Source organism: Centruroides sculpturatus, unplaced genomic scaffold (assembly GCF_000671375.1).
Source record: "Centruroides sculpturatus isolate CEXI.00-Female unplaced genomic scaffold, Cexi_2.0 scaffold1373, whole genome shotgun sequence".
NCBI classification, from domain to species: domain Eukaryota; kingdom Metazoa; phylum Arthropoda; class Arachnida; order Scorpiones; family Buthidae; genus Centruroides; species Centruroides sculpturatus.
Window position 1 is genome coordinate 32418 of NW_019385764.1, and position 11176 is coordinate 43593.

General features: G+C 32.9%; 2 protein-coding genes across 2 annotated transcripts; both read right to left on the minus strand.

Annotated features, from left to right (window-relative positions):
* Positions 1-211: 211 nt before the first annotated feature.
* LOC111641891 (glycine-rich cell wall structural protein 2-like) lies at positions 212-872 on the minus strand. Its single transcript, XM_023388140.1, has 2 exons — positions 756-872; positions 212-673 (listed from the first exon to the last, which is right to left on the minus strand). Exons 1-2 carry the CDS (start codon positions 870-872, stop codon positions 212-214), a joined length of 579 nt encoding a protein of 192 aa, XP_023243908.1.
* Positions 873-9140: 8268 nt separating this feature from the next.
* Positions 9141-9756, minus strand: LOC111641892 (glycine-rich cell wall structural protein-like). Its single transcript, XM_023388142.1, has 2 exons — positions 9640-9756; positions 9141-9557 (listed from the first exon to the last, which is right to left on the minus strand). Exons 1-2 carry the CDS (start codon positions 9754-9756, stop codon positions 9141-9143), a joined length of 534 nt encoding a protein of 177 aa, XP_023243910.1.
* Positions 9757-11176: the final 1420 nt, after the last annotated feature.

Below are 11176 nucleotides of genomic sequence, written 5' to 3' on the forward strand. Positions count from 1 at the left end.
TTTCTTAATATCTTCTCTTTTATTTCTGTTCAAAACGTTATTTATGATAGTGTAATTTAATCGACTAAATTGTAGCTAAGCATTTAAAAATCCCGAAAAGTAACCACGAAAACGCAAAAGATTTAAATAAAAATGTCTTTATTTTACAATATATCACAGTAACCTCTACATTACATTATCCGTTATGCAATTTAATCTCAAACAAAGACAATTAACCTTTGTGACCTCCGTAACTACCGTGACCGCCTTGTCCGTAGCCTCCTTTTCCATCTCCGTAACCTCCGTGGCTCCCGAAACCGCCTCCTCCATAACCTCCATGGCCACCGCTTCCATATTCACTCATTCCACTTTCGTAACCTCCGTGGCCACCGCTTCCATATCCACTCATTCCACCTCCGTAACCTCCGTGGCCACTGCTTCCGTATCCACCCTTTCCACCGCTTCCATATCCATTCATTCCACCTCCGTAACCTCCGTAACCACCGCTTCCGTATCCACTATTTCCATCGCTTCCATATCCACTCATTCCACTTCCGTAACCTCCATGACTACCACTTCCGTATCCACTCTTTCCACCTCCGTAACCGCCGTGTCCACCTCCACCATATCCTGAAACATTAGTCACCATCAAGTACACGAAGACAAACAACACTACGATGCACACTGCTGGCTTCTAAAATCCAAAAGAAATATACTAGTTAGTATTTAAAACAGAAAGCACATTACCACATTATATGCCACCCTTTCTCACTTACCATATTGGACACTTTACTTCTTGTGGACGTATTGCTCCAAGTCACTTGCAAAGGATTATATATACCAAAGGGATCGTTACTACGTAATCGTTGGTAACAGGACGTGATAGAAGACATAATTACTCACCAAATATACACGTGATAAATATGTAAATAACGCTTTTATTAAAAAAAACAACAGACCAACACGCAAATTTTAATAATGTAACGACTTAACTATGGTAATTTACTCAATTTGCAAAAATTAAAAGACAAGACATATCATAAAAAATGCAATTATAATTGACTCAGGTATTACAAAAACCTTTAAAATGCCACGGAAGTTTCAAAAAAATTTTTTTAAATGTGATAAATAATCATTTTATGTTAAATAACGATGACCTATTTTCAAGTGATAATGAAGCATTAAGGTCACGTTAATTTCGAAAAAAAAGGTCGTTTGTTACCTCCTGTATGCAGGTTATTATCGCTGCAAAGCTCAAACTTTTCTAAAATCTACTAATAAAAATATATTCGTTGGTAAATTCATTAGAGAAATGTCATTTTTCATCAATCTGCCTCTTTACGCCTCAATAAATACATACGTAACAAGAAATTTTCTAATTTTTTAGCCTTTAATAGGTAAAGTTACTATTTACAAATCGTTTACACTCGAGAAATTTCGGAATTAACATAACTTTTGATTAAAATTAATAAATATAATGAAGTGCTTTCACGCAATAAAAAATAGATACGACGTTAGTAATGATACGAGTGAATGAATTCAATTATTCTGGTAGAAATACTCGATTGAGGAATGCCAAACAATTCGGAGGTTTTTCTGTATGTACGAATGTTTTTGGATGTGGGACACGACTTTCTCATCCAATTTGGAGGTTAATAACCTCTCTGTCTTTGAATATTACTGAAATTATGCGAAGAGATTTGTGTATTAGGGGCATTGGTGCTGATAAATTTTGCTTGTTATAGTTCGATTATGTAGAGAGATTGAGAAGATCATGTGTGGTATTTTTAGTAAAGTCGAACTTAACGACGATTTTACTCGTTATTTTTTATGTTCAGGTCTCAAAACATGAAGAATTGCAAAATCCTCACGGAGTCAAATTTGATAGAATTGCAATACTTTCCTTTGTTGTGCACGCATAACAACTGGGAATAGAAAAGTTCTGGCAACGAGTTCATTAACCTATTAGGCTTTTATAAAATTTCGTTTAAAAATATCTTTTACATTATTAACAGTAATAAATAAATAAAATTGTTTGTGGCGCCATCTGTTACGAGATTTCATTATAAAAATTTTATATATTTTTATATCGAAATCTTATTTACATAAACGGCAAAAATATATCCGTGGATATGTGTATGTGTTGGCTTCTATTTTGCTTAATATTTCAGGTCGGCACAAAGATAAAAAAAAAGAAACAAATCTGCCACAGTGGCTTGTATATATGGGGCATTGATGCTATTTAATTTCTGTTCTGAAATGTCAAGGAGATGGAGAGATAGAGGGTGGTCACATGTCAAATCTAGAGGGGGTCAGATTTAATGAAGATTTTCCTTCTTAACACTAACAATGTTTTCTAAAACTCATTTCTTGACTGGTTTTTAACAATAAATCTATGCGTATGGTATATTTATTACTAAGACCAATTTACTCTTTATTAATTATTTACTTACTTCGAAAGACTAATAGCTATTTGTCTTTCGAAACAAGGAAACGTAAAAAATAATAAGCTTACGACGTTAATTATTCGAAATAATTGCATATAACTTCCCCCCCCAAAAAACAATAGGAGACATTTTATATTTGAGTCATATTGAAGAGTAACTTGAAACACAGTATAGACTGCCCTATGCACTTTACGTGTATAATACACAATAAGTTACTGATTAATATCTTTTATACTTGATATGAAATAAATTTTTTTAGATTTTTTTATTGCATTTTATTATAATCGACTTTTCTAATGATCGTAAATCTTCAACATTCACACTGTTTTTTGTATCAAGCCTGAAAAAATAAAATTATAAGGGCGCTAGTGTTATAACTAAGTAATAATAAATTATGGCCTACCAGTGGCCAACGGTTCCGTTCCCTGAACACAGGAAGTTCCGTCGTGGACAGGTTAGCCAGATGGAATTTTCTGGGTTTTCTCAACGTCTGTAACGTCTGAATAGGAGCCAGTTACAGTTCTCCCGAAAGGCATTACCCTCAGGCAGATCGTCCAAGTGTTGCGTTGCCGTAGATTAACAAAACAAACTTTCAGTAAATAACGACTATGTTCTCATTCTGTATTCTGTGCAAAAAATTTGGAAAAAAAAAACCTTATCTGGTAGAGTAGAAACCAAGTTTTTCAAGGTAATCCTTAATTAATTAATACGCCTAAATACACAATAAAAACTAAACATAGTTGAAAACAAAAAATCGCATCTAAAATAGTACAGTAGAAGCCGTTTTTCAGGTTAAGACTTAATCCTCTCCCTCTCCCGTTCGCGGGGGAATTTCGAAAAATCCCTACTTATTGTGCGTTTTCATGATATACTCTAACTGTGTACAAAATTTCATTTTTTTAGATCCAGCGGTTTGCTCTGGGCGATGATGAATCAGTCAATCACTCAGTCAGTCAGGACAAGTACAGTAGAGCGTCGTTTATCCGAATCAATTGGGAACTGGGGTTGTTCGAATAACTTATTTTTCGGATAACCAATTATGTACGAAAAAATATATTAATTTATCCCGTGTTGAAATTTTTCAACGTCGTGTGTCGCTTCGTGTTGAATTTTCGTCGATGTTAAACCTAACAAAGACAATCGTATTGTTAAAAATTATTTTTTTTATTTTGTACAAATAAAATAAATATATTGAAAAATNTTGTGTGTTTTCATGACGTACCCTAATTGTGTACAAAATTTCACTTCTTTAGATTCAGCGGTTTGCTCTGGGCGATGATGAATCAGTCAATCACTCAGTCAGTCAGGACAAGTAATTTTATATATTTAGATTAATATGGCTGCTAATTAAATTAATGGTCAAGTGAATAAAACCACTTAATACTGGTAATTGGTCATGAGTTCACTCCTGGCAAACCAGCTGACCACGTGGAGTTTTCTTGATTTTCTTTACATTTAATAAAACCTACATAGGAGCCAGTTTCCCATACAAAGTCCTCTCAAAAAGTATCCCCCCCGGCAAATCGTCTGTGTGTCTCATTGCCGTATACAAATAAACGATAACAGGTTATTACTGCAAGTGTGGCTATTATTTTATAACTAGTGTTGGCCATAAAGTTAATGCAGTTTATTCAACGTTTTAAATTCACTTATATTTTACATTTATTGAAATGGTAATAACTTACATTAAGAATGAGGCATTTTGCATGCGATACTTAATTGTAAACACGTGTTCATTAAGAGCACTTTCCTCTAATTGATATTAGTTAAAGTATATAACGTAATCCCATAAATTGATTAATTGATTTGTCAACAATGAAACACGATATAGAAGGCCAGACTTTGGCTTATTATTTTACTTTATATAATTTGGAAGTCTCCATAGAAACTAATTGCTTCGCAGAGTTTTAAAATGCCTTTATCTTAAAAGGTATTTTATGGTAAGTAGTCCATTTTATATAATTTCTCATCAAATATTTATTCTTTTCTATGAAGTTTTATCAGATAGCATATATTATAAATAGATTCATTTAAAAATTGCATCAAAATGGACACCAAGCAACTTTTCCCAGACTTAATTTTATCTCCTTTCTTGCTAATTTTGAGAATTTCAGGATTCGATATTTCATTCTTGAGTAATAGAAAGAAGGGTAAATTTATGTTCTTCTATGTCTCCATATTGAAAGCGTTCACTTTTATTAGAGTTACAATTTATGGCATTGTTCTATACACCCAGAACGAGACCATGGCTATGGATTTATGCGAATTTTCTGGAGCTTATAAAGAACACGCGAATGCCATAAGATTCACAATGCTAATATTAAATCTAATTACACTTCTTTGTCTATGCGCGTGGAATTCTGAAGAATATAGAAATATTTTTGAAAACAATGAACAGGTCCTCACGGATATCCTAAGTGATCGATTATTTTCCTACACCCAATTACCGAAACTCTTAAAAATTCAACATTTATTCTGCAAGCTGTGGGTGAGTTTTGTTACAATTCTAAATGTGTTTCTGATATATGCAAACGGGTTACTACTTTTAACGATTAACAATTATAAATGGACAATTAAAGATACAATATGCATAACTTTAAACAATATAGATTTAATTTACCTTACGGCAATTTCCATGAGTCATATGTTGTTTGTATTCTTGATATGCGAATTGTTGAAGATGCAATCGTCTTGCTTATACGGATACATAAAATATGGAAATGAAATGTTTCCATTAAAAAAAATATGGAAATGTTTAGAAAATTCAAAAGACATTTTGAAGTTCGGCAATTTTATTCAGAGTTGGTACACTTTTTTTATATTAATTGTTATATTATGCACCGAGTTTTCTTTAGGAATAAGCTTTCTGGGAAATTCTGGAGAAGACGGCAAACTCAAACTTATAATTGTAGTCTGTATCGGTGTCATTTGTCTTCTATTTTTCATATATTTATTTTATTTATCAAGTTTGGGTAATAAGGTAAGTTATTATTATTTTAATTTCGGGGGAATTTTTAAGAACATTCAAAAACACAAAGGTTCAAACCACTGAGTTTTGTTATTGATTACTTGGACATTTAATAAAAATTAGCTAAATAGTTTCGAAATAACAAATAACTTGTGCTCGTCACAGTATCGAGGATTGAGTTAAATATGTCGTTTTTCGATTCTCAGCAGCTCAATCTGCCAAAATTAAGAATAGAAACAATGAACTGCATTCATTTATTCGTCCAAAGTGGAGTATCTGTAGATAATGGACATGAATGAAACTGATCAGTGATGAGTATTTCTTGAGTATTGACAAGAAAAACAAACAAATATCTTTTAAAGAAGTATGACTAAAACATATTTAAGAAACAATTAAAATATTAATTTAGATATATTTACTGACATTAAAAATAATGATGATGATTTATTTTATAGGAAATTGACATATATTCGAAGTTATATAAGTTACACGTTCATTGCAAAAGTAAAGAAGATATCATTATGGTAATTTTCTAACGTTTATATCGTGTATGTCATTAGCGATGTTGCGGCCGAAGTTTTCATCTTTAAAACGTGAACGTCGAACGTCGAGCGCCGCTTACAACGATCGAGCGCCGCGACACTCGACGTTCGACGTTCACGTTTTAAAGATAAAAACTTCGGCCGCAACCTCTCTACTAGCAATTTTATTCTAATAAGATATATATAAAATTATATTGTCACTTTATTTTTTATAGTTGTACAACATGTTAAATCGATACTACGAATCAGAATTAACTTTTAATTTTTTTCATTACTTTCCCATAACGCAACTATCTATATTGAAGGTAGGTGTACTTTAAAATGTTAAAATTATATTTATCTCAATATAAATCAATTTTGGCATTTTTTTCTCTTGCAGGCATTCTGTTTCTTTATCACTCAAGCTCTCGTTGTTATAAATTTATACGAAACTTTTAGTGTCAAGTAACAGTATCAATACTATAATCAGAGGAGTGGACAACTTTTACTAACGTACAATAATCTACAAAGGAGTGGTGCCACCAGAAGCTAAGTAAATAAACTCAATGGTGGAGGGTTCGCATCCCACTTAATGTCTAGCTGAGTAGTGTTACGAGTTATCTTGAAGTGTGTAATACCTTTAACAGTAGATGGGAAGGTTGCCTTGTTCGGATTTGCATCATGTAACAGCTAATGGATCCACTTGATTTCCAGAAGCTACAACTTTCTCAGTGAATGCAATCTTAATAATTGTTATTTTATAGTTTAATGTATTTAACCAATAAAACTAAAACATTTTTGAAGTATGCAATATTCATTTCGTTATGAATAATGTAAAAAGTACATAAATAATGAATATAATAGATGCGTAAATATTAACAATAAAAGAATTGAGAACTCATATCCCGTCGCTCACTCGTCCTATTTGACGCATTTGAAAGTAAAGCCTACCTGTAATAATGTATTTTAATGAATATTTAATATAACTTTTGTTAACATAGGATCCAAGTATTTACATATGGAACAAAATTATTGCATTAGACTCCTTTCTGATATTATAACTAATATTATCATACGGAATTCTATATGCAATTGGGCGTTAAAAAAAGACTATATTGGAGTAACCACCGGGAGTTTGGGGACTTAGAGTCAAGGAGCATAGTTATAATATTAGAAAGGAGTGTAATGCAACAATTTTGTCCCATATGTTTTGTCCCAAATGGCGCCAACACCAAAATCTGTAGTCAAATTGAATGAGGTAGCCATTATAGAACCTTTATCTTCTCCATCTTTGGCGTTGACAGCGGAAAAGTTGCAGATTTATAGGAGTAAAATACAAGAAGGCTGTTTAAATGCTAGGGATGCAGAAAGTCTTCCCTCTGCATGGAAGTTTATATAGTTTAGAAATTTAATAAGAGCTCTAACCAGTCAAAATAATAATTTTATTGGATGCTTTAGTAATTGTATTTCTTAATACTTCTATGTACAGTACATTTTTACATTTTTATATTTTTATTTTATGTTACTCCGTTAGTTATTTATTATTTAATTTTTTATTTTTTATTTTATCTTATTCTGTTGCTTACTTAATTTTGAATTTCGAATTTTGTATTCCATTAATAGAATTATTTAATTCAAATTTGGTTCTCAACCTGAAGATGGCCTATGAATCAGGCTGAAAACGTTTGTTTGAAATAAATTATATTTCTCGGCAAGGATAAGCTGTTAGTTATATGTATAGTGATTTGCTGAGTACTTTGCTGAGTGATTGATATAATCCCCGATCTTTAAGGACAGACTTACTTTCCGAGACTGTGAGGTTAGTCATCGCGCAAAAGCAGTTTTCCGTCTATTGTGCCCAACTGGTTACCTGTGACCACAAACTCAGACCGCCGACACCGACTGGCGAATCTCCACACCTGCGGTTGCCCCGGGGCCTTCCTTTGAGCAACATTAGAAACTCCATCGACAATTTGAACCTCCAATTGTATAAAGAACATTTTTGTTTCATAGTGTAAGTTATTATATGTTTAAAATAAACGGGTTTCTATGAGATTCTTGTCATCCGTGTCTCCACACCCACACGCGAACGACCCTAGATCATCCTGACGCTGAATTAACGATTCTCCCTGGAAGTCGGCTTCTTACAAAAACACGGCTTCCCTATCATCAAATGGCACGCCACTGATTGGTATTATTTAGTAGTCGTTGATCTTCTTGTTGTCAAGAGAAGGTCAGCGACTAATTATAAACAAATTAGTTGGACCACCTACCGCAACAGTCCCTTCTTTCTATCGCACCAGAAGGGACTGTTGGCGCACGGTGGTAGCATTCGAATAGAAAAACTACATAATACCAGGTTACTGTTCAATACAAAATATGTTTTATGTGGTTTTCCAGTATCGAGGTTTTCGAGCAATTATTGAGAGGCTGTAACTAAAATTGCAGTAGTTAGTCGTAAATTGACCCCTCACCGACAGAAGGCGTCAATTTACGTGAAATTTTCCGGGTTTTTCTTCACGCTAGTAACACCAATGGATGAGCGAAGTTCTCATAGCCTGTACACAGATCGATTTCCTATATAAAGGTTATACCAAAAATACTATCCTTCGTTTCTCGTGTCTGCACACGAGTTTAAAAAAACCTGATTAACGACAACGAATTAAAAAAGTTTCTTGAAAAAACGAATCGTAAAGCAACTAATTTACATCTATGAGTAAAACTATTCTATCGTGTAAAATAAATTACAATTAATAATCTTTTAAAACCAATTATATTAAAACGCATGCAGTAATTAATTACTCGCATCTAACACGTATAATACTATAATAATGATAACACCTATTGCAAAAACCTATCGCGTTATAAAAACTTAAATCATAATACAAATTATTATTTTAATTAACTAATGGATAATTACAGAATTTTATATATAAATTATTAGTTTATATTAAAATAAATACTTTTAGACTAAATACAAATTGAAAATAATTAACTGAGAGTAAAAAATTACATATGAATTTATTATAATTTGTTTTTACCTTTTGTTTCTGCAGAAAGATAAAGCAACTCAGTTTCTATCTACAAAGTTTACGATAAAATAACTTTTTTCTGAATTGTTTACGAGTTAAATACTTAAATTCAAAACCTNTTTATTTTACAATATATCACAGTAACCTCTACATTACATTATCAGTTACGCAATTTGAACTCGGACAAATACAGTTAACCTTTGTGACCTTCGTAACCACCGTGACTGCCTTCTCCGTAGCCTCCTTTTCCACTTTCATAACCTCCGTGACTCCCGTAACCGCCTGCTCCATAACCTCCATGGTCACTGCTTCCATATCCACTCATTCCACTTCCGTAACCTCCGTGGCCACTGCTTCCGTATCCACCCTTTCCACCGCTTCCATATCCATTCATTCCACCTCCGTAACCTCCGTAACCACCGCTTTCGTATCCACCCTTTCCACCGCTTCCGTATCCACTCATTCCACCTCCGTAACCTCCGTGGCCACCGCTTCCGTATTCATTTTTTCCTCCTTCGTAACCTCCGTGGCCACCTGCACCATATCCTGAAACATTAGTCACCATCACGTACACGAACACAAACAACACTACGGTGCACACTGCCGGCTTCTAAAATACGAAAGAAATATACAAGTTAGTATTTAAAACAGAAAGCACATCACTACATTACATGCCACCCTTTCTCACTTACCATATTGGACACTTTACTTCTTGTGGACGTATTGCTCGAAGTATCTTCCAAAGGAATATATATACCGAAGGGATCGTTACTACGTAATCGTTGGTAATAGGACGTGATAGAAGACATAATTACTCACCAAATATACACGTGATAAATATGTAAATAACGCTTTTTAAAAAAAATCAACAAACCAACACGCAAATTTTAACAATGTAACGACTTAACTATGGTAATTTACTCAATTTGCAAAAATTAAAAGACAAGACATATCATAAAAAAGGCAATTATATTTGACTCAGGTATTACAAAAACCTTTAAAATGCCACGGAAGTTTCAAAAGAATTTTTTTAAATGTGATAAATAATCATTTTATGTTAAATAACGATGACCTATTTTTAAGTGATAATGAAGCATTAAGGTTACGTTAATTTCGAAAAAAGGGTCGTTTGCTACCTCCCGTATGCGGGTTATTATCGTTGCAAAGCTCAAACTCTTCTAAAAATCTACTAATAAAGAGGTATTTGGGGGTAAATTCATTAGAGAAGTGTTATTTTTCAGCAATCTACCTCTTTACGCCTCAATAAATACATACGTAACAAGAAATTTTCTAATTTTTCAGCGTTTAATAGGTATAGTTACTATTTACAAATCGTTCACACTCGAGAAAATTCGGGATTAACATAACTTTTGATTAAAATTAATAAATATAATGAAGTGCTTTTACACAATAAAAAATATATACGACATTAGTAATGATACGAGTGAATGAATTCAATTATTCTCATAGAAATACTGGATTCAGGAATGCCAAAAAATTCGGAGGTTTTTTTGTATGTACGAATGTTTTTTGTATGTGGGACACGACTTTCTCATCCAATTTGGAGGTTAATAACCTCTCTGTCTTTCGTTGAATATTACTGAAATTATGCGGAGAGATTTGTATATTAGGGGCATTGGTGCTGATAAATTTTGCTTGTTATAGTTCGATTATGTAGAGAGATTGAGAGGATCATATGTCGTATTTTGAGTAAAGTCGAACTTAATGACGATTTTACTCGTTACTAGCATGAACAGTGTATGTACATGGAGTACATAAATATTTTTGACTTTTTCTATGTTTAGGTCTCAAAACATGAAGAATTGCAAAAACCTCGGGGAGTCAAATTTGATAGAATTGCAATACCTTCCTTTGTTGTGCACGTATAACAACCAGGAATAGAAAAATTCTGGCAACGAGTTGATTAACTTTTCCGGTTGTTATAAAATTTTATTTAAAAATATCCTTTACGTTATTAACCATAATAAATAAATAAAATTGTTAGTGTCGCCATCTGTTATGAGATTTCGTTATAAAAATTTTCTATATTTTTATAACGAAATCTTATTTATATAAACAACAAAAATATATCAGTGGATATGTGTATGTGTTGGCTTCTATTTTGCTTAATATCTCAGGTCGGCACAAAGATTAAAAAAAGAAACAAACAAATCTGCCACAGTGGCTTGTATATAAGGGGCGTTGATGCTATTTAATTTTAGTTGTGGA